Source organism: Carassius gibelio, chromosome B25 (assembly GCF_023724105.1).
Source record: "Carassius gibelio isolate Cgi1373 ecotype wild population from Czech Republic chromosome B25, carGib1.2-hapl.c, whole genome shotgun sequence".
Classification (NCBI taxonomy): domain Eukaryota; kingdom Metazoa; phylum Chordata; class Actinopteri; order Cypriniformes; family Cyprinidae; genus Carassius; species Carassius gibelio.
This window is the reverse complement of record NC_068420.1, coordinates 20,348,395-20,372,966: the sequence shown is the minus strand read 5'-3', so window position 1 is coordinate 20,372,966 and position 24,572 is coordinate 20,348,395. Positions and strand designations below refer to the sequence as shown.

Sequence of the window (24,572 nt, the reverse complement as noted above, 5' to 3'; positions counted from 1 at the left end):
TTCCCTCTGTGGGACTCTTTATGTGTCCCTGTTGTGTGTGCTGCAGTGACAGTGGGAGCGAATGTGTGCCTGTGAATGTAGGGGTGTGGAAAAAAGAGGGAGGGAGAGAGAGAGAGAGAGAGAGAGAAAGCGAGTAGCTAGAAAGAGATAGAGCACATACACAAGGCAGGAGGCGCTCCCTCTAATCCTGGCTGCGACGCCAAACAGCATTGCACCGGCTGCTACAATAGTCTTAATGGAGACTCATGCAGACTCTGGTGCTGCAGGTAAGAGCAAACATTTCTTCAGCCGGCATGCTGCTTGGCATTTAAATGTGCACTCCCATTGAATTCAATAGCCCACTGTAAGAGCTGCCACCATGTCTTTTGTTTCTTGAATGCAAAGACAAAGCAAGCAGTCAAAGGAAGCCGGTAGTGCTGAACAGCTGGCAGCTTGCATTTATGCACATGGGAAAAGGCACAGCAACTTGGATACATTTAGGGTGGTGGCTTATGAATTATAGCAGAAATGTTAAACGATTACTAGAAGTGTTATGTGAATAAACAACAAAGGTCATGTGATAGAGTATTTTAGGATGTAACCCTTTTTGGGAGAATTTGACATTGAGTTGCATCTTTTGCAATGGTTGCTTTGGGACAATGGGAGTTGGGTACCACTGGGTGCTGCTAAAATTATTGTTAATCTTGGCTTGTATGGTTTAGATGGAGAGTCTTTTGGAATATGCAAATATATCCCAATCCATGCACCAATTTTTGCATGACTGACACACGAAAAAGAGAACAAGCCAGAAGAATCTGCTGTGTGTGGGCTAATGAGAGCTGTGAGGCAGGGAGGGATGACCCGCAGACTGCGGAGAACGACTACTTTTCTCTGTACATATATACATATAACGGTCTGTGCCTTGTGTGTTTTGGCGAGATATGTATATACGTACATATTTCATCTGCATTTATATAACATAAAATAAAATAAAATACTAATATAAAATAATTTATTATACAATAATAAATTATATAATACTGTAAAATAATTTTGTTTGTAAAAAATACAATTGTCAAAATAAAAATAAATTAAAAAAGTTGCAGGACATGTTTTGCTGCATATGTCAAAAATATGTGTTCCAAAAATACATATCCAGTCGTCCTCTTGTTTTCTTGTCCCATGTGTGTAATTAAACTGCCTTCAATGATATAAAACGCTTGTCTGCTTTGACTGCTGCCGCAAGAAATCAATAGAGGGCTGAAAGCTCTTTAAACACTCAGGGAAACACAAGCATCTTTTGTTTCACTTCTTTGGCAACCACTGGCAAACCGCATTAGAGAACGAGACAAGGAAAGCAAAAGATCGCTGTAAACCTAGAGCTAAACTTTGATTGAGAAAACCAGCGCTATTGCATAGCAATGCTCAAGCTGGTACAAAATAACATCCAGCCAGAACACCGTAATGACATAATGAGAACACACTAACAATCACATAGCAAGCACTGGCAACAACACAGACCATCTTAAGAACATCTTAACAACCACGTAGCAATGCGGTAGCGGCCATCCAGAACACCCTACCAAACACTTAGCAATGCGCGAACGGCCATCCAGAACATTCTAGCAAACACTTAGCAATGCGCGAACAGCCATCCAGAACATCCTAGCAAACACCATGTGCTAACAGCCATCCAGAACACCCTAGCAAACACTCAGCAATGCGCGAACGGCCATCCAGAACACCCTATCAAATGCTTAGCAATGTGCTAGCGGCCGTTCAGAACACCATAGATAATGCTTAGCAATGCGCAAGCGGCCGTCCAGAACACCCTAGCAAATGCTTAGCAATGTGCGAACGGCCATCCAGGCCCCCTAGCAAATGCTTGCCAATGCGCTAGGGGCCATTCAGAAAACCCTAGCACACTGGCAACAAAGCAGAACATCTTAACCCACGTAGCAATGCAGTAACAGCCATACAGAACACCCTAGCAAACAATTAGCAATGTGCTAACGGCCAATCAGAACACCCAAGCAAACAGTTAGCAATGCACGAACGGCCAACCAGAACACCCTAGCAAACGCTTAGCAAACGCTAGCGGCCATCCAGAAAAACCTAGAAAACGCTTAGCAATGCGCTAGCGGCCATCCAGAATAACCTAGCAAACGCTTAGCAATGCGCTAGCGGCCATCCAGAATACCCTCGCAAAAGCTTAACAATGCTCTAGCGGCCATCCAGAACACGCTAGCAAACACTTAATGCACTAGTGGTCGTCCATAACACCCTAGCAAATGCTTAGCAATGCGCTAGTGGCCATCCAGAACACCAAAGTAAATGCTTAGGAATGTGTGAACAACCATCCAAAACACCCTAGCAAACACTTAGTAATGCGTGAACAGGCATCCAGAACACCCTAACAATCACTTAGCAATGCACATACAGCCATCCAGAACACCCTAGCAAACACTTAGCAATGCACAGTCATCCAGAACACCCTAACAAACACTTAGCAATGCTTATGTTAACGGCCATCCAAAACACCCTAGCAAATGCTTAGCAATGCACAAACACTCATCCAGAACACCCTAGCAACTTTATAATCTAAAGATGCATTAAAAACCACTTACCACCCAGAATACCTTAGCAGCACCATAACAACATGCCATCTAGAAAATCCTAGCAACTTTTTACTGCAGCAATGCACTAACAACCACTTTATCAGCTACATAATTTCCCTGGCCACCACCCAGAACACCCTAGCAACCATGTCCACCTTATTTGTCAACATGCAAGTAAACTATTTTCTGTCAATGTGTGAGACTTGCGGTTCATTAGCAGCTATAGAGAAATAACCAGAAGAATAAGAAAGTGCAGTAACCAGTAAAAATAGTTCTCAACTCTGGCCCTCGAGGTCAACTTTCCTGCATGTTAATCTCTTTATTATTTTTTTATTTTTGTAGAGCCACTTAGAGATCGAGAGTTCCAGAAGCTTCTGAAGTCCTCCAGCTCTGCCAGTCTCACCAGCGAGGCATCCCACAATGCCTCAGGAGAGCATGTCGGAACCCCGTCACATCATGGCAGCCAGGTGCTGATCATTGAAAAAAGACGTGAGTGAAACGCTGACGTGTCAAGAACACATGCAGGTCATATTTCACCACAGTCGAAACAACTCCCAAGCAGAAGTGACATTTTGTGCAAGAGATCTTTATTTATTTATTTTACATTTTCACTGCAATTAATAAATTGTCCTTAACATTAACATGAATGAATAACTTCCTGTCTGAGCAAAGAACAATGAAGTCAACTGAAAAATATGACTGAACTACTCTTAACAGGTCATCTGGTCATAGTAATGTATTCACATTCCGATATCTTCTGCCTGATCTCAGAGCCTCTCAGCAGTGTGTCCTCTCTGGAGGTACACTTTGACCTCCTGGACCTGACGGAGCTCACAGACATGTCTGACCAGGAGCTGGGGGAGGTGTTTGCTGATTCAGATGAGGAGAATCACACAGAATCCCCAGCAAGTGAGTCAGCTCTCAGACTTATACAGTTTTTTTTTCTTCATACCAGGAGATTTAAAGTGAAATCAATCCAGTCCTCAACATATTCTTGAGAATCTCATTTAAAAATTAAAGTGGGAGAAATGTGGGAGTGCTGCAGGGATGATGACATATTTTTGTAGGTCAACCCAGCAGTTAGCATCCCTCGGTTCCCTCAACAAGAAACTAAGAGAAAATAAGCCCTGTGGCCAGGTTACACTATAAACAAACTGCACCATGGCTGCATTACCTGAAAGCCGTGCATAATTTCCAACAACTTTCAGTCTTTATTTAATATCTTCAAGATATTACAGTTTACAAAAGCATGAGTATAAACACAAGGCAGTAAAAACACACTACTGAGTAGATGAGGTTTCATGTTTGGAGAGATGATGTCTCATTCCTGCAGCACTCTGTTATCTATGATTGAATGTTCACAATGAAACAAGACAAATAAAACCGATGGATAATATCTTGAGTAGTTGACTATGTTGGATACTTGGCTGCTAGTACAGTTCAGTGATTCCATGGAAATCTACATTGAGCACATTATTATTTGATAAAGTTCTGAAGTGCACATATGTCTACATATTAAATATTTAAACTATGAGGCAATGTCAGTGGCATTCAGAACAAACCAGATTAGCATTACCTTGAACCTGCTGCTTAAATGTAATGCTCCCTGGTCTCTAAGTTATGTGAATAACATTTTTCTAGACGCCAAATTTGTCAGTGCTTAAAATGAAAACAGAGGCATTTTTACTTTTGCTTGTTAGTATGCATTCATGCTTAACTGCTTTATCCTTATATATTGTTAGTCACCTCATAGCTATGCATGAAACTAAACTTTAAAGACCGGGACACACCAATCTGATTTCAAAGAACTAGCGGCGATGAAAGTTGATGGTGTTGTTGCCTCATGTTGGCAGTTTCGGACCAAAAAGCTGCGCTCAAACACATCGCACAGACTTCAGCCGACGGCAAACTAACACGTGCGTTCTGTGGATGCGTGAGAGGAATTAACTATATCAGCAACTATATTGTCTATATCAGCAGCTATCAATAGTATGTATTCGTCATTCAAAAGGAGAAACTGAAACACAGATATATACGACATGTAAACAAAGCAGCGCTTGGTTACCATTTTGAATATCAGTAACATTGATAACTTTAATAATTTCGCATATTAGAATGATTGGGAAAGATCACATAACATTTACACAGCCTTCTGTCCGTACTACCTTTTTTATGTGCTCATTTTCATCACTTTTGCTTTAATTCTCGGGCACGGACTCATTCGCTAAACTGGACATCCAATCAGAGCATGTTGAATTGGGAAACTGTCACCGACATGAGATCAGACGAGTAGAACACACCAAACAAACTGCTTGCTGTTGTCCCGGCCTTTACTAAACACCTACAATGTCTGTCGCTCTTGTGGTCTCAGACTGTTACTTCAAAATGAATGACATCAGGATGCTTTTTTTATTTTTACTACAAATCCCTGTCTGTATGAATATTCCTAAAGAAAGCATGTTGAGGAGTCAGACATGACTCATATGAGCTCTGTTCCAAAATCTAGTGAGCTGCTTTCCTGTCTACTGCCTACATCAGTAGCACCTCTCTAAAGCAGCATCTGTCATGGTACCTCTTAAGTGACTGGTTTTAAATAGCTCATAATTGGCAGCAGCTCAGGAACTGAAATTTCAAACACAGGAGTGAACCTAGTGGGTAACTAGGGGAAGCCGTGGCCACCATAAACCGAAGTGTGGCCACCCCTTTGACCACTCTGTTCAAACCCCCTTGGTTCCCAGGGATCAATATCCCACAGAGTTCAGCTCCAACCTGCTACAAACATACCTGAATGAAAGTTTCTAGTGATCCTGAAAATTATGAGATTAGCATGTTCAGGTTTGTGTAATAGGGGTTGGCAATAAACTGCAGTATGGTGGACATCCAGGTGCAGGCTGGGCACCCCTGCCTAAAACCACCCTAGGGGAAGCCAACCCTACTCATGGTGGGCTAACTTCTTGACTAGCTGGTTTAGGTGTGTTTGCATAGAGGTGGAGCTAAATTCTGCAGGACGGTCGACTTCCAGAAGAAGTTTTGGCCATCCCATACCAGGGATGTCCTACCATGCTCCAGCTACTATCCTGCAGACTTCAGTTTCAAGCTTACTCCAACACACCTGCCTTTAATAATCAAGCAACCCTGAACCTTTATTAGCTAGCTCAGGTGTGTTTGATTGGGGTTGGAGCTGAAATTTGCAGGACAGTAGCCTTCCAAGAGCAGAGTTGGATAATCCCTGTCCTATACTAATCCTTTTTTTATATGGAAGTAAAAGATACTTTTGTTACGACTTGCATTAAAATGCTGAAAAGTAATTTAGAATTGAGCTAAAAGAAAGGTGGGTTAAAATGCCAATTCTACATTTTGCTGCCTACCGGTTGGAACAGCATTCATTAGTTGACCAATGGTACCTTAAAATGCCATCATGGTATGCAACGGACTAGGTTTTGGAACAGAACTTTGGCCAGTGGTTTTGAAGGTGTTTTTTTGTAAGTTGGTTTTGTAATTTCACCCCGCAGATCGCCAGCAGCCACCATTACCTAGATTTCCACACAGCGGTTACGTCCGCTCTCCCTCCTGGACCCGCGGTGGAAAAGGGGAACAGCAGCCAAGAGATCGAAAGCACCACAGTGACTCCGAAAACACAGAGCCAATGTTGAAGATAGAGCGCTCTCAATCCCAGCAGCCTTGAGCCAGGGAGAGCTACAGGGGTTTAGGAAGAAAGCAAAGCCCTTGTGTGGAAAGTGGAGGTTCCTTCTCAAGCAAGAAGATAAGGAACTCCTGGGATCAACGGACATGGGGATACCACCTAAAGATAATGCAATCCCTTTGTCCATTATAGACAAGAAGAGATCTCCAAAAAAGCCGGGGTAAGTGTAGACTCTTCCTCAAGATGGAACAGACTTCATCCAACTAGGATTTTGGGACGCCTCTTTGGGACCGAGTTACTTTCAGTCTTCTCCATGTGACTACTGCATATGGAGAACTTGAAGCATGATGTAGAATTATGGACAACACTGGCTCCTGCGAAGTGAATCTAAGGAGCAACTGAGGAACTCCTCAGTGTTTAAAATCTTCAAGGAACTTTTTAAAGAACACTGCTATGATTCGAAGTAGCAACTGTGATAAGACACAGACAACCTGCAGCATACTTCAAGACATGGCAATGCATAGAAGTTACAAGAATTCCCAACAAAAGTGTTCTTTGAGGAGATTCTGCATGAAAATAGGGGGACCCAGAAACAAAGTGAAAAATCTTGTAAAAAAATAAATAAAAATACTGCCTAAAGGTCCGTTCACACCTAGAACGATAACTATAAAGATAACGATATTAGCGTCCACACCAGCGAACGATATTGTTTGTGTATTCTAAGCGGACACGCGTCTGCTGCTTTAAATTCTCGAGCCCATTACAGCAGGATTGATTCTGATTGGTTCGCAATATTTTTTTCGTTCATCAGAAAAAAAAATCGTTCTGAAAGTGATTCCAACGCTATCGTTTCTCTGTGCCTTTATCGTTATAGTTGTGATGTGGACTCCGCTATTCTTTAATATTGAGAACGATTTTTAGAACTATATCTTTATCGTTATCTTTATAGTTATCGTGCTTGGTGTGAACGGGCCTTAAGGCCTGAAACATATCCTACGCAGGTACATGAACGCAGACACTTTGGGGTACACAAGATTGATTTCATACTTCTTTGCATTTCATGATTTGTCAGAACTGAATTCATATTGCAGCATTTTGCACTGGGTTCTCATCTTTACTGACAAGAGGGTATTGACCTAGTATTGAGTCCAATCTCAATATGGAAGGCCACTTTCCTGTGGACTTGAGCTCAAATCTGCCCTAACATATTGGATAGGATTGATCAACTTTTTGATGGTAATTATCTCCCCCTTAAGTACTGAGGTACTATGATATGTACAGCAGGACCACACAAGCATTTTGACTGGTGTAGAATATGTTTCTGGCCTAACTTAATGCGAACAGCATCTGAAGTTGCACTTAAATTGTTGAAAGGGAGAATAATCTTTTAGCAATATGTTTTTAGCCACTCTTTATCATTAAATGTCATTAATAATTTCACATCAAGACATCATTCAAATCGGTCAGTGGTGATCACCAGTGCACAGTAGGGAAATATGCCTGACGAATTGAAAAAAAGCCACTGGGTGGGAATTCCAAATGCAAATTTGTACAAATTTCTGGACTCCTATCAAAGTTGCACTGTTTTTGTCAGCAGGGTTATTACAGGGTTCAATGATGTCAAGCATGATCTATACACAGGGTCACATTGGAGAAGAAATTCACAAGCTTCCAGAATCATTAACAAGTCTGCCAAATCAAGGAGGACAGAAATCTAACGGGAATAAATGTGAAATGACAAAGATCAGATTGTTTTTCTTCTTTTTCTTTCTCCAAACCATTTAACTGTTTTTATTACTGTATAACGTAGGTCTTGTGATACAAAACCCTCTCAATTAGCTCTAAATAGAGACAGCATGGTACAATTTAATTTAATAGATTATATGGACAGCACTGGTCATGCAGACACCAAAGCATGATACACGTGGTATGCAACTCAAAAGGTTCGCTTTTCGGATAAAGAACTCTCCAATAAGCAGTGCTTTTGTCTGAGGAGATGAGATGCCTTTTGTAAATAATATCCACAACAATAAACTGGTCTTTTATACGCATTCATAATTTAACAACCACAAATAATAAGATTTGTAGCTTAAAGTATTGTCATTATTTTTTTGGATAGCACTGATTCTGGACGGTTCTTGGCTAACTCTCTTCCATCTAAAATGGGAACGTCCCTGAAGAACCGAATGCTTGGAAGAGGAAGTATGATAAATCATCTAGCTATGCCCTACTTCTGCTGATGTCAGTGTATACTGTATGGTGCCTAGAAATACAATATATAAAAATTGTAAGTGCTAGAAAAGGTTTTAGCCCTTTCTACGGATTAGAAACTGTAAATATAACCATGGAGAAGTGGTGAATTCATAAGTATGTATACTAGGACGCACCGAGTTTCAAGCTGCAAAAATGACCCAATTAATTCTAAGAGTCAGATATAAGATGAAAATTGGTCATGAAAGTATAAATCGTCACTTCTTGTGTGTGTGTGCCAGAAACCTTGACTTAAATTATAAGTAGACTGTGAAAAACAATGTATGAAACAACTCCTTTAATTTAATTTAATTAAATAATCTAAATTTCACTTTCAATTTTTTTTTCTTAGAACACAAATGAAAGTTGTACACATATACATTTCTTCTATTAAGAGGAAGAGAGAATAAAAAAGGATAGAATTGAGTTTATGATATAATGGCAGAAACTGAAAGATAAAAAATATCTAATAAGATATTTTTTAAGTTGTTGATCTGGCATAAAGAGTTCAAGGTCTTGGGTGTTAAAGTTTGCCGACATAACGGACAGATTAAGGCATTTCAAATTCAGTAAAATGTCCCTGCTTTATCTTAACAAGGGAAGTGAAATGCAAATACCAACAAAATTCACAATCTTACTCTTTTAAGCCAAGACGACTCTGATTTCCCACTGAGTTTCCACAGTAAGGCAAGTGTCAGAGGCAGGTGGAAATTATTTCAAGGACTGTCTTTATTTTAAGCAGCCTGTTTTTCCTGTGAAGCTGGAGGTTCTTCCTGGGTTTCTCCTCTCTCTTGATTCCAGTCCTTCAACCCTTCAGGAAGACTTGTATCTTCCTCAAAGCTTCCAGTGCCCTCCACAAACTCCTCATATGTGGACTTCTCCTCAAATGGCCTGGGCCCCAGCAGCTCGATCATATCAGCTTTGTCTAGAACTTCTTTTTCCAGCAAGCGCTTCCCAACCTATTCACAAAAACAAATGCATATTTGCATTAACTAAGCTATATGAAATATTTAACACGGGTTCATTCTAAATCCTGGGTTATTTTGCTTCATGTTTTACACTGCTCAATTTTCCCAAGGTTTACAATTCATCCTATGTATTGATAAGCAGACGTTTCACACAGTGCATTCAAGTTTTTTCCCCTGAATGGACTTAAGAATTAAACTCTCCAATGAAACTTATGTGTTTTCCATCACCATTTGACAATTTTCCTCTCAAACCCCTGAATAGACTGTTTACATGCTGTGTTCCTATCACTTTGCAAAGCATGTGAATATGAGGAATGCAACTGGATGTCTGTTGCTAAGCATCTAGTTTCACACAGTTCAAGTTTGCCACTGCAATGCAAGGTTAACACTGCAAAAGCATTGCCAGCCCTAACCCTAGGTAAAAAGCGATGCAACTTCTAAATTACAAGCATGAAATGTTCCTTTATTCAGGATTTAAAGCAGGGTTTAGAATGACAATAACCCCTTGTTAAGTTCAGTGTAAAAGTCCTTTGAAAGTTTAGCTTCACTCAAATCAGAGATATGGATCTCAAATTATAAACTTAAAACTTTGATTTGAGGTAAAGCTGAGTGACTTCAACAAAACTGTTCAAAATTACACAACTACTTTGATTTATTTGTAGAAGAATGTGACCAAGGACTGAACCCTGAGGCACTCCGCAGGTCACTAATTCTGGCATCTCTGGGATGACTTTGAGGGCTGTTGTAATGGCAGCTAGATTCCACGCTATTTGAAGCTATGAATCCAAGCAAAGAGGCACCACTGTGTTCCAGGATAAAGTAATATCAAGCTGTTGGTTGTTCTCACCATTTCCACCTGCTCGTGTTTCTCAGTGACGAGTTCCAGTGTTCTCTTGAAGGCCCGGTCGACTAGATCTCGGACTTCCTCGTCAATGAGTTCTGCCGTAGACTCGCTGTAGGGCTTCTCCAGAACCATCTCACCCTGCCGGGGCAGGTCAAATGACACCTGCCCCACTTTCTCACTCATGCCAAACTGAACAATCTACAACAGAAAAGTAGAGGAAGTCAAAATTGTCAAATAAAGTTAATATATGCCAAAGATCTGGCTTGTAATCATAAAGTTATAGGTTGGATGCCTCAAGAAGCAATCGATGGGCTATCACCACTATGTTGATTTATCACTGCATTAATTGCCAGAATAGTCGAAGAATCACTTTAACAGATTGTTAGCAGATTAACAAAATAATTATTAGTTTCAGCTCCAAAATGGATTGTTCCTGTAAGTATTGTACATTTGGATAAAAACTTTTGCTAAATGAAATTGAACATTTTAAATTAGTGTATAATGTTGCCATATCTTTATAGCAAATGCTGTAGCACACCGAACCACTGAACGTATGATACAAAGCAAACACAATCTCTCTACCTGAGCATATGCTGACTGTGTGACCTTCTTAAGGTCGTCGTGAGCCCCAGTCGTGATCCTTCCAAAAAACACCTGCTCGGCCACGCGCCCACCAAGCATCATACACATCCTGTCGAAAAGCTGCTCCCGTGTATATAAATACTGCTCTTTTGGAAGGTACTGTGCATAGCCCAAACCTTTCCCTCGTGGAATTATGGAAACCTGGGGAATGAGTAAATAAATCCACTACATTTCAATAAAATAATTCACAGATGAATGACTCGATTTAAACTGAACTATACAGCTACAATGCAAATCCTGGTGGTGTAACACGATGCTCATAGTTTATACATAGTCAGTTTTGTCCCTTGTTCATTATTAGCTTTTTTAGCTTTTTTTTTTTAAGCAAAGACCATGACAAAGAGAATGTTTTCTCTTTTGAAGCTAAAATATTTGTCATTTACCTAATTTGGTTAAGTTACGTAAAAGGGATTTAAAAAATCTTTTGCAAAATATCACCTTGAGCAATGGGTCAGCATGTTGGAGAAACCAGCCCACTACAGCATGCCCTGCTTCATGATAGGCTACAGTCTTTTTCTCAGTGGGTTGTAAAACCTGAGTCTTCTTCTCCAGACCTGTAACATGAGAGCACAAAATATGGAATGACTAAGAAATGTATTTTTTACATAAAAAAAGGAATGGGACCCAGGACTGAGCCCTGAGGTACTACACCGGTTACTGATGACACCACTAATAAGACTTACAGATCTTAACATGTACATCGTTGTTAGTAGGACGTTTGTAGAATATGCTGCAATTCTAAGCTCCTCTGTTTACCTCCAATGACTCTGTCGATGGCCTGCTCAAAGTGCTTAACATTGATGTATTCATTCAGATGTCTAGCAGCAATGAGAGCTGCTTCATTACAGACATTTGCAATATCAGCACCTGGAGGAGAGAAAAATTAGGGTCTTTATATAGCAATAACACAGCAATATTATGTCTGCGCTTATGATTACTTAATTATCATACCAGCTACACCAGCCTGCGCTCACACATGAATTTTCAAGTATATAATTATCATACAACTTATAATTTTTCTGCTATAGCTTGCACTTTTATTCTGTTTAAAAGGAAAAGGAGTGTCTAACTAAATCAATGCTCACTCACCAGTGAATCCAGGCGTAGCAGCTGCCATCTTCCTCGCAATGGCATCACGGTCCAGATTTGGGTCCAGTTTGAGTGGCCTGAGATGCACTTTGAATATGGATGCTCGACCTTTAATATCAGGAGGTCCTGAAGGATTGACAGAATACAAACCTTAGACTGTAGAAAAGTTTTTTCCTAAGCACACTAGACATGAATATTATTGGTGGTCAACTTCGTTTGAAAGACAAATAGCACTTGCTGCAATTAATTTTCATAATATATTTACCAAAAAAAATTAAAAAAAAAATTAAATATGACAAAAAAATTTACTTACATTTTGTAAACCTAAGAAATAAACAGACTTATCCTTTAGATACCAAAATCTTGATTCTAATACAGTATTGTTTTTTAACAAATAAAGAAATAGTTAATTATAAACGGTAACCGACAGTGCACTCTGGAATGTAATCTCTTTATGAAGATTAGGTAAAATTAAGCATTTATTAGATATTCTAAGACCTGTTATCATGATATAAATGTGACAATATAGGATAAAGTATTATTATGTTCACCTTTCTAGTACGAATAATAATAGAAATTCAAAGACTACAATACAATTTCTTATACTTAGTTTGACAATTTATTAAGACCGAACTGTTAAAGACAGTAAACTACTAAAGACTGATAATTGGAGCTCCTGTTTATCTGCATTCAGGTGCTGATATTCTCAGTGCATGTCAAAATAAAGGTCCTGGTGCTGTCAAAATAAAGGACACACTTCTGATAATTACTGGCTAAACAGAAAAGTTTACCAAGCATCGAATGATGTAATACTGGGGTCTCCAACTGGCTAATTAACAGCAAGCACATCAATGTCAGCTCAGAAGTTGATTGGGTGCAATTGTGAGTGCAGTGAAGAGAGCAGACAGCAGTGTGCAGACAGATGAAACTTAGGGAGTTAAAAAATAAATGTAATTAACAAAAATTAAGAATGTTGACAGGTCCTTAAAAAGTCTGAAATGGTACAAGAAAGTCTTAATTATGATTTCAGGAGGTCTTACATTTGGGGAAAGACAGAAAGGAATTGTGACTGAACTTCAAAAGGCTATGATTTCATTGAATAAATATTGAGCATTAATAAATAAATATTGACACTGCTTTGTGTCATGCTGTTATTGGTGAAATGCTATATTTCTGCCGGTCTGAAAGTGCCACCTGCTGGAAGAGAATGAATTTGCATTTTCAAACAGCTTGTCTGCTGTTCTTGTCAAAGACCAATGTGAAAATCAATCAATGTTTTTAAGCAGCAAACATGCAGTGTCATAAATGTGAACTGGTGGATTGACAAGAAGACAACACATTATAAAAATGTAAACAATTACGACATTAAAATATATTTATGTTAGGTGATTAATAAAATAATTGATACTTTTGACTCAATTCTCTTAAAATAAAAAAAAAAGTGGTTTAAAGGCTGAAATGTGATGTTTATCATTTTATAAATCTTTTGTTTTTGTGAAAACCTGAATCTGAATAGATGCTTTTTCCAATGATTTAAATTTTATTTGTGCAGGTTATAAAATGTTCATTACTGGACCTCAAGCAGTTTTAGTTGAAAACCCCTGATGTCATATTTCGCTTGATCACTAAATATTATATACATTCTGTGAGACTGAATTGAAGGGCAAAGTTCTTACCCAAATAAATCTGTCTGTCAAACCTCCCCGGTCGCATCAATGCAGGGTCGAGGACATCCGGCCTGTTCGTACCGGCCAGAACTACAACATTTGTACTTGTATTGAAACCTGTAAAATCAAAAATATTTATAATGGCTATTTGGCATCTTCAAAGGATTTTTCAGACTGAATACAAATCAAGATCTTAACATCATGCACACAAATTAAACCACAAGAGTTTTCCATAAGTTCCATGACTTTCAATACAAGTAATTTCCACTCATTTAATATCTCCTATGACCTCTTAATCAAACGTCGGACTGCTTACCGTCCATTTCCACCAACAGCTGATTGAGTGTGTTTTCTTGTTCACTCTGCCCACCGAAATTCCCTCCGCCCCGTTTCCTCCCCACAGCATCAATCTCATCAATGAAGAGGATGCATGGGGCGTTCTTCCTCGCCATAGCAAACATGTCTCTTACCTAATAAAGAAAAGAAAAGTAAATTACAGGTCAAAAATACTTGATTGCAATCATTGGAAATCAACAGCACACTGCTTCAGACTTACTCTGGCTGGACCAACTCCAACAAACATCTCCAGAAACTCTGAACCGTTGACTGTGATGAAGGGAACGTTTGCCTCTCCAGCAGTAGCTTTAGCGATTAGCGTTTTACCTGTCCCCGGAGGACCGGACAGCACAGCACCCTGAAGAACCACACAACATTAATTACTAATAACGTTCTGCCAATAATCTCCACTTGTTTTCCTTCCGAAAGGTCGTACCTTAGGGATCTTAGCACCCAAATCCAGGTACTGTTGTGGGTTCTTTAGGAAATTAACAAACTCCATGATCTCCACCTTGGCTTCTTCGCATCCAGCCACATCTTTAAACTTGATGTCTATATTGTCCTTCATCATCTTGGCGGTTGATTCGCTCATGCTGAAGGGCCCGCCCCTTCCTCCGCCCATCCCTCCTCCCATTGGCCCACGTCGCAGAGTGAAAAGCAAGAAGCCAATTAAAAGCAGGGTGGGAATGAAGCTCATCAGAAAAGACCTGGAGGAAGAGGAAGATATAGTAGCATAAATATATTTAGATTAGTTAGGTTTAATAATTATTTAGTGGTTTACGGCTCTAGAAACAGCAGTACTTCTGCCACCTTGGAATCAATACTCACAACAAACCAATGGATTTTCAAAAATGACAGATCATTGTGCAGCACACGGTTGTCAAACCCATGAGAAATAAATCACGGACAAAATCAGATAACAGTTCACAGTTGATAGAGTTGGTTTGTGTTTTTACTCGATATTGTAAGTTATTAATATTGAATTACTTATTAATGTCATGTTAGCGATCACCTTCATCTTGTGCTAAGCTTAGCATTTAATGTTAAGATCTTCTGCTATTTTACTTTATATGAATGGAACTGATGAAAATGTGTTTAAATTAGTGCTGGCGATAATTCGACATATTATAAACGATTAATCGCATACAAGAAAATATTTCACAAACATTATGTTTACTATATTTATATTATATACAAATATTTAATTTATAAACAAATTTTTCATATTACATATATTATCTAAACAAAAACTTACTTTGGATGCGATTAGTATGCAAGTAAAAACATGTGATTAGTTACTTATCAACATGTTAGCGATTACAACGAGGGTTACACTGAATATTTTCACACATACAGATTTTGTTGATTTCTTTCCCAAATTGCTTTGACTGCTCGAAAATATGAGACCCCAATGTTTCAGGAGTTTGGGACACAGAATAGGGCTCATGCTTATTCGATAACGATTTCATTTCCTATTTGTTTGTATGTTTATGCTTTATTATATATTTCTTTCCCCCAAAGTAATGTTAGACGCCAGTGTTTCCAGTCACAAATAAGCAAAGTTTTAATTTCAAAAAAAGTATCAACGCTATTAAAGTACATGTTATGGTTTTAAATCTGTATTTGACCTCAGAGTAATCTCAAAGTGTGAAGAGTAGCTAAGAGTCTGATTTATGTGACTGATGTAATGAGCATGAGTTCTGTATAAACCATAAATCAGCTCTAGTCTCTAACGTCACTGAATCTGCTGTTAAAATCAACCATCCATTCATCATATCATCATGCAAAACTAAGAATTATTATCACTGTAATGTGACGATCAAATATAGGTGTGGGTGGGTGGTGTGTGGATAAAGGACTCGGGTGAAGTATGTGCTCATGCGCTCATCTCTACACTACACTGACCTCGGTCACCAGAAACAAACAATAGAGCGCGCTCTGCTGGACAAACTACGTGATTACACCATTCAGAAGCAGTTATTCTGTGTTATGTTCTGTAAAAAAAATACATATCTGCTGCATTTTTGCCGATACCGATATATCGGTGACAGGTTCATATCGGCTAAATAATATATAGGTCAGGCTCTAGTGTTGATTACAGAAAATGCAAAAGATATTTAAATAAAATAGAAATAACAGTTAAGAGCAATTAAAAAAATATTACATTTTATACGTTAATAAACATTATATTCTACACTGTTCAAAGCTTTGGAGTCATTATGTTTTTATTTCATTTTTAATTTACATTAAAGACTTTTAATAACATATTTTTTAAAAAGTATATTTCAAATAAATTCTGTTCGTGTGAACTTTCTATTCAGCAGAGATTCCTGAAAAAAATGCATGCCATTCATCGAATAAAATCAGAATTGGTGAGCAAAAGATACTTTAAAAACTTTTTTTTTAAATCTTACCCCAGTCGTTTGAACAGTAGTATTATGTATGCATGCATGTAAAATCAAAATAAGCTATAAAACAGAAGAGTCACCCGTCGCTTTCGGAGGTGTAGACCACCGCTGCTCTATGGGACGGCTCCAGACCCAGCTCATAATGAGCAGCCTCCAGATTCCTCTCAAACGTGTCCACACTGCCGATGTTAAACCACACGTAGCTCTGAAGGCACACAGAAACATATTAGTGCCATCCCACAAACACTTGAGCTTCTGCACAGCGAATGATTGTGACTCACTCCTTCAGAGCTGTCGGCCCCGGGGACCAGGATGACCCGGACAAACTGTTTGTTCACCACCTCTAACCGCTCAACCTGAGAAAAAAGATGACTAAAAATGACACAATAGCACTTCACTGTGTGCTGTGACCCTTGAAGACCTTTGAAATGTTTTCATTATCGAGTAAAAGACACACAACGTTCTCCACATGTCTGTAGATTATTGAGAAGCTACGTTCTCCACTCAGATGCGCTCTCCTGTAGATCACAGGTGTTGTTCTCACCAGTCCTCTGTCCAGGTACCGATGGACGAAATCCTTCCAGGTAATCTCTCGGCCCGGATCTCGGAGGTACAGGTACAGCAGGACGGACGCAACGCCTCCCATCGTGATCAGAATATAGCGGAAATCCTTATCGTCCCACGGTACGTCTCCCTGAGGGACATATTAAACACACACGACGCAATCTTACTGCAATAGTGCTAAAACACGTCTTTCTGATTTTTTCACTAGGATATATACACGCATATAAAAAAAACATGACCTTAACAGAAATTATAAATAAAGGCCAATTATGAATCCTGTTCTATCTTTACGTATATATATATATATATATATATACACGCATACATACACACAATACATATTTATACTCTTATATTTTATATTATATATAAATATATTAACTTTATAAACATAACAGGTTTCTTAAATTTATACATGCACGTGTTTGTATTAGTATACACCGTGTTGACACATATGTTATTTTGGATGGGATTTATCATTTGAAAGCACTAGCCCTAATTCCAAAAATAAAAAATACAAAGAATTAAAATCTTACAAAGATCATGCAGTTTGTTACAGGAAACTGGAAAGTGGGTTTAAACGTCATGAAAACAATGCCACAATTGAATGATCCTAAAACCATTTCTTTAGATTTTTGGGTGAAACATGAATGGCGTTTTGATGTTCACCTGTAATAGTCGACTCTTCCAGTCTTTCCTCCCTCTTCCTCCTCCTCCTCCTCTTCCTCCCGGACGATGCTCCGGTCCGCTTGCTTTACCATCTGAGAGATATATGACGGTTTATATATTACGATCAAGCGAAAACAAACACTGCCACACATCTGGTGATGTATCTTACCTTTAGGTGCGTCGGTGGAGTAAGACAAGAGCGGGAATGTGTAATGCTTCCCAACGGATGATCCCGGTCTGAGCCGGTTCAGGGCTAAAAACTGAGAAGGAGAGGAACTATGAGCTGAATTATGAATCACACTTGAAACATGAAGTGGTGTTACCACTGATCTATATATATGTTTTTATATATTATAGATCAGTGGGTGTTACACTAGTGTTTTCAGCAACTAAAACATGGGTTTAAGTCAGCTATTTCTATCTTTTGCTGTAGTGTGTCAGTAGTAAATATCAGTTTACATTTCCAAACATTACTTTTTTGCATTAAATGTAATAATCCGGTTGGATTTGGTCTGACAGCAGCCAGTGCTCCACACAGAGATCTGATTTGATCATCATCCAGTCAGTGAACTCATATTAACTACTAATAACTGACTTAAAACCATTTTTAGCTTCTGAAAATACTAGTTTGGTCCCCACTGTATAACCAGAGCTTACTGATCACGACAGTTATTTATTATTTCATAACAAAGATGCGTTACATCATGTTTATACACAGTCTATGGTTACATCATAACAAAAACACGTCCGGAAACTGTATCTGACAGATGAATAACATTTTACATTATATCTAAATACACACATTCACTCATACACACGACAAACAGACCAAGAGATTATCACACACAGTTATTTAAACTGATATGAGATGATGAAATATAAACACATGTCTCTCTCTCTCTCTCTCACCCTCTGATGTCTCGCAGCAGCAGCAGCAGCAGCAGCTCGGGTGTGGAGACGCAGTAAAGCTCCGGGTCCTCGGCGCACAGCAGCGGCAGCAGCGGCGGCGGAGAGCAGTCCTGCCATGAGCCTCACACTTCAGCCCGAGTCCCTCACAACACAAGAGTCTCTCTCAAGCGCTCTCCATGAGTTGAGTAACTGCTGCTCTGAATGACATTTACACCAGCAGGTCCCCGCAGGCCGCCTCTGCGTGACGCCTGATAGAAACTTCCAATTTCCTTTCGCTTTGAAAATTATTTTTTATGTTTAAATAAGTAATCTTATGTATTAAAAATGTTTTGTAGGTTATTCTTATTTTTAGTAATTCATATCCATCGAGAAATTGTAATTAAGCTTTTGAACAGGCAGTAAAAGGCGACTTTGGGTCATGAGGGCGTGACTTTTTCAAGCGCAAACCCCGCCCCGCAACCGATTCTAAGGATCTCATTGGTTGCGTAAATTACGTGGATGTCGTCTCTTTTCGCTGCTTTTTAATTGAACTCTCAAATTACAAACTTGAACAGCAAGCTCTTCACATATTTATCATATTTACACAGTTGAAAATTTACCACACAAAAATCTCTATAAAGTATTAAATAATACGCAAACTACAAATGACTATCAGCCGCACAAGTACAACACCAAACATCTTTTCTTAGATAACTGAAGACTAAAAAGACCATTTGAACAGTTTAAAACCTACACATTGTCCTCAGATAATCTGACGAAACTCAAATGAGAAGATGCATTTTTCTAACCTAATTACACAATATGCTGCTGTAGATTGAAAACTGCTATCCTCTAGTCCTCGATATAGCAAATATATATTATAATTGTTTAAATATATAAATGAATATGTGTTTTATCTCAACGTTTGACTTGTTCTGACATATATGTTAGCTAAATATAATAACCCACATCTACATATATCATATTATATTATTTTCTATAGGCTAGAAGTAATCTCGTAGACAAAAACAGAGACTAATCTCAAAATGAAGACACAGATCTATTATTTCTTTACTCTTTATTTAATTTAAGCACGTTGTTAGTTCCTTCAATAGGGGGCGTGTATCCACCCTAATAAGTTCATAATAAAAAAAAAAAAAAAAAAATCGAACATCTGAAAGGTACCGCATGTAAACATACATAAAAGGTTTGATGATGTATATGTAAAGTGTCCCATGCACTAAAGGACATCTGAGAGATTACCGGTTATAGATATTCTTCTCTTGAACGGCATATAATTCTCCCTTCAGCACTTCCACAACACAGCGTCTCTCAATAGAGTCGTGTGCGATCATTTGACCAGCGAGAGTCTCATAACCATCATCTTTCTGACTCACGATGGGGCCAGAGTACACAGTCACCGACTTTATGAACAGATCCAAAACCTTTTGAAGAAACATTTACAGTCAACCGCTAGTAGAAGGGAAACTGTGACAGTCAAAAGGTCCAGGATTAATATTTTGTGCTATTAAAATAAAAATCTGACAAGATCTCAAAACATACAAGAACATATTTAGAAAAGCTATTCTGTGCCATAAAATAGTAACTGGAAAGTATTTTTCCCGTTAATTTTTAATTCCCTTACCTGTATTTTTGTCAAATAAAGTGCTCAGTGGGTGAGGATTATTGTAGCTTTACTGTGAATTAAAATATTTTTTGACTGTTATTCACAGCTGAAAAACACCACTTCTGTCGGTTGTGCTGGAGCATGTGTAGAAATGCAGAACATTCCCATTTGATGAAGACTTCATATTTAAATAACCATTTCTGTGGTTAAAAAAATAAAATTCCACATTTTTACAAGATTCCAGATTCCTTTTTGATGACTGAATTCCAGATGTTTTTCACATCGTAAATATCATAAAGCCAAAAACCATGTATTTTACATGTTTTTAAGACGAACCATGACAGTGCCAGAGTCAGGGTGCTTTTGTACTACGATGAAGCAGACACCTGCAGAAGCCGAAGCTCTTGAGCGAGGAGCTACCGCTCTAAGGGCCGTCAAAATAAAAGTCCCACCTCGAATACATCGACAAAGCAGAAAACCTTTTCGGCCCATGTCGATATTTGAAAAATGCCAAATATCAGCCTTGGCGATATATCGGTCGACCACTATTTATAACCTAAACAAACCTTCCCAGAATTTGCCAACTGATTTTTTTAAACAACCTATTAAAAGCATATTCTGAATGATCTCTAATGATTATTTTTAGGTTATATTTCTAAAACCATAAACCAAGCTTTCCAGAACAATAAATGGAGTTTTTGTATGTGATAACCTTATTATTTGCAATAACTTAAAAATAATTTGGTAATTTGACTAAAACATTTTGGGTTACTTTGTATTAATTGTTTTTCTATATTCTTTTAATAATTAACTAGTTTTTTAATGAGATTTATGGCTTATGTTTACCAAATAATAAATAAAGAATAAAGCTTCTATACACTGATAATTTACATATATAAGATAAAACATAAGGGAATGTTCTCCAAACCTAAAGGGAAGATTTTTTTATATAAAGAAACTTTTTTTTTTTTTTTTTTGGCTAACCAACGAAATGTCTGCTTTGGTCACTTAAATTATTACCTGGAAAGAAACAAATAACAAAAACAGCGAAACCTTAAGACAGCTGAAATGTCACATTGCGTTCCACGGCCGTTGTCCTTTCTCCACTGATCTATGACAAAGTCCAACTGATCCGTCACATCTTCATGAGCTTTCAGTGTGAAGACAGCAGTGTTGACCACAGCCTGAACAACAGGTGTGCGTTACAGTCAAATCCATCAGAAGTCTTAGAGCATTAGTGGTTCAAAATACTTCCATAATCTCAACTAGCAAACATTTTCACTGCCAGTAAAAAAATGGGCAACCTCTTGTGAGATCATTCTTTAATGTTAAGAATTAAATCTCAGTAGAGGGCGGTAGAGAAATAACTCTGTTTATGAAGACTGAGCTGATGTACCCTGCCGTACAGAGCTGCCTCCTCCATCACGGTTATGATGATGTTCTTTGACCAGAGCCTCAATCCCAGCGCTCCAGAGGCTTCCCACTGCGATGATCTGCCTGGGGCATGAGGACCTCTCCTCTCCAGAGACCACCTTCTGGAAGTGCTTCAGGATATGGACATCTTCACAGAGAGGTAAAGCGCTAAAACACTGGTCAAAACATCCAGCACCAGGTGACACAGTCTCAGGAACAGGAAGCACCGAGCATCCAGCAGCCTCATCAGTGTAAATGGTGTTGTCACCAGCAACTGACCTTTATTAACATCACAAAGACAGTCACAGCAACAGCAACATTAAAGCAAACTTTGGTTATGGTCCTGATTCAATGAAACTCTTCACAATTGACATATCTTCTATTGCAGATAAAAACTCTTCCTGGTCCACACCCAGCAAATTGCAAATGCACTGTGTATTTAGTGCAGTGTCCACTTGTGATTGGATCACCCAAGACTGATTGCAATATCAGGTTGCCACAGTGACTATTTGACTTGACATGCAACTATGTTCTTCTCTTATCTATAACAGAGCAGTGAACTCACCCCGGTGTGAGCAGCGAGACTGGAGATGACAGAAAACCGCGGGCCACAGTGGGCCAGCAATAACTCTCTACTACATTCGGTTCATTATACTTCCCAACAGAAACAAAAACATAATGCATAACCTGTTGCAGAACTGTTGGATGACTGATTCAGTGACTCGTTGATTTTGAACAGAACTGTTGGATGACTGATTCAGCGGCTTTGATTTGGAACAGATCTGTTGGATGAATAATTCAACGACTCATTGGTTTTGAACAGAACTGTTGGATGACTGATTCAGTGACTCGTTGATTTCGAACAGAACTGTTGGATGATTGATTCAGTGACTCGTTGATTCCGAACAGAACTGTTGGACGACTGATTCAGCGACTCGTTGATTTTGAACAGAACTGTTGGATGACTGATTCAGTGACTCGTTGATTTCGAACGGAACTGTTGGATGACTGATTCAGTGACTCGTTGATTTTGAACAGAACTGTTGGATGACTGATTCAACGACTCGTTGATTTTGAACAGAACTGTTGGATGACTGATTCAACGACTCGTTGATTTTGAACAGAACTGTTGGATGACTGATTCAACGACTCGTTGATTTTGAACAGAACTGTTGGATGACTGATTCAACGACTCGTTGATTTTGAACAGAACTGTTGGATGACTGATTCAGTGACTCGTTGATTTTGAACAGTCAACGACTCATTGATTTTGAACAGAACTGTTGGATGACTGATTCAACAACTCGTTGATTTTGAACAGAACTGTTGGATGACTGATTCAGTGACTCGTTGATTTTGAACAGAACTGTTGGATGACTGATTCAGTGACTCATTGATTTTGAACAGAACTGTTGGATGACTGATTCAGTGACTCGTTGATTTTGAACAGAACTGTTGGATGACTGATTCAGTGACTTGTTGATTTTGAACAGAACTGTTGGATGACTGATTCAGTGACTCGTTGATTTCAAACAGAACTGTTGGATGACTGATTCAGTGACTCGTTGATTTCGAACAGAACAGTTGGATGACTGATTCAGTGACTCGTTGATTTTGAACAGAACTGTTGGATGACTGATTCAGTGACTCGTTGATTTTGAACAGAACTGTTGGATGACTGATTCAGTGACTCGTTGATTTTGAACAGAACTGTTGGACGACTGATTCAATGACTCGTTGATTTTGAACAGAACTGTTGGACGACTGATTCAGTGACTCGTTGATTTTGAACAGAACTGTTGGACGACTGATTCAACGAGTCGTTGATTTTGAACAGAACTGTTGGATGACTGATTCAGTGACTCGTTGATTTTGAACAGTCAACGACTCGTTGATTTTGAACAGAACTATTGGATGACTGATTCAGTGACTTGTTGATTTTGAACAGTCAACGACTCGTTGATTTTGAACAGAACTGTTGGATGACTGATTCAGTGATTCGTTGATTTTCAATAGAACTGTTGGATGACTGATTCAGTGACTCGTTGATTTTCAACAGAACTGTTGGATGGCTGATTCAGTGACTCGTTGATTCAGAACTGTAGGATGACTGATTCAGTGACTCGTTGATTTTGAACAGAACTGTTGGATGACTGATTCAGTGACTCGTTGATTTTCAACAGAACTGTTGGATGACTGATTCAGTGACTCGTTGATTCAGAACTGTAGGATGACTGATTCAGTGACTCGTTGATTTTGAACAGAACTGTTGGACGACTGATTCAACGACTCGTTGATTTTGAACAGAACTGTTGGACGACTGATTCAACGACTCGTTGATTTTGAACAGAACTGTTGGACGACTGATTCAGTGACTCGTTGATTTTAAACAGAACTGTTGGACGACTGATTCAACGAGTCGTTGATTTTGAACAGAACTGTTGGATGACTGATTCAGTGACTCGTTGATTTTGAACAGTCAACGACTCGTTGATTTTGAACAGAACTATTGGATGACTGATTCAACAACTCGTTGATTTTGAACAGAACTATTGGATGACTGATTCAGTGACTTGTTGATTTTGAACAGTCAACGACTCGTTGATTTTGAACAGAACTGTTGGATGACTGATTCAGTGATTCGTTGATTTTCAATAGAACTGTTGGATGACTGATTCAGTGACTCGTTGATTTTCAACAGAACTGTTGGATGACTGATTCAGTGACTCGTTGATTCAGAACTGTAGGATGACTGATTCAGTGACTCGTTGATTTTGAACAGAACTGTTGGACGACTGATTCAACGACTCGTTGATTTTGAACAGAACTGTTGGACGACTGATTCAACGACTCGTTGATTTTGAACAGAACTGTTGAATGACTGATTCACTGACTCGTTGATTTTGAACAGAACTGTTGAATGACTGATTCACTGACTCGTTGATTTTGAACAGAACTGTTGGACGA

At 38.8% G+C, this 24,572-nt stretch overlaps 2 protein-coding genes across 2 annotated transcripts; one reads left to right on the top strand and one right to left on the bottom strand.

The window, feature by feature from the left end:
* Positions 1–8: 8 nt before the first annotated feature.
* Positions 9–7,987, top strand: LOC128013717 (dysbindin domain-containing protein 1-like). Its single transcript, XM_052596872.1, has 4 exons — positions 9–266; positions 2,940–3,086; positions 3,369–3,506; positions 6,110–7,987. The coding sequence occupies exons 1-4, from the start codon at positions 236–238 to the stop codon at positions 6,280–6,282; spliced, it is 489 nt and encodes a 162-aa protein (XP_052452832.1). The 5' UTR covers positions 9–235; the 3' UTR covers positions 6,283–7,987.
* An 800-nt stretch (positions 7,988–8,787) lies between these two features.
* Positions 8,788–18,820, bottom strand: LOC128013715 (AFG3-like protein 1). Its single transcript, XM_052596870.1, has 16 exons — positions 18,587–18,820; positions 17,847–17,937; positions 17,678–17,769; positions 16,989–17,138; positions 16,726–16,800; positions 16,525–16,649; positions 14,473–14,743; positions 14,257–14,394; positions 14,017–14,170; positions 13,710–13,817; positions 12,034–12,159; positions 11,701–11,811; positions 11,383–11,498; positions 10,885–11,085; positions 10,306–10,500; positions 8,788–9,449 (listed from the first exon to the last, which is right to left on the bottom strand). Exons 1-16 carry the CDS (start codon positions 18,701–18,703, stop codon positions 9,225–9,227), a joined length of 2,295 nt encoding a protein of 764 aa, XP_052452830.1. The 5' UTR covers positions 18,704–18,820; the 3' UTR covers positions 8,788–9,224.
* Positions 18,821–24,572: the final 5,752 nt, after the last annotated feature.

Coding starts and splice junctions, on each gene's coding strand:
- LOC128013715 (XM_052596870.1), bottom strand. CDS start 18,703: ATGGCAGGACTGCTCTCCGCCGCCGCTGCTGCCGCTGCTGTGCGCCGA. Junction 17,938..18,586: donor CTGCTGCGAGACATCAGAGG/GTGAGAGAGAGA, acceptor TCTCCTTCTCAG/TTTTTAGCCCTGAACCGGCT. Junction 13,818..14,016: donor GCTGTTGGTGGAAATGGACG/GTAAGCAGTCCG, acceptor TTGATTTTACAG/GTTTCAATACAAGTACAAAT.
- LOC128013717 (XM_052596872.1), top strand. CDS start 236: ATGGAGACTCATGCAGACTCTGGTGCTGCAG. Junction 267..2,939: donor TGCAGACTCTGGTGCTGCAG/GTAAGAGCAAAC, acceptor TTATTTTTGTAG/AGCCACTTAGAGATCGAGAG. Junction 3,507..6,109: donor TCACACAGAATCCCCAGCAA/GTGAGTCAGCTC, acceptor TTCACCCCGCAG/ATCGCCAGCAGCCACCATTA.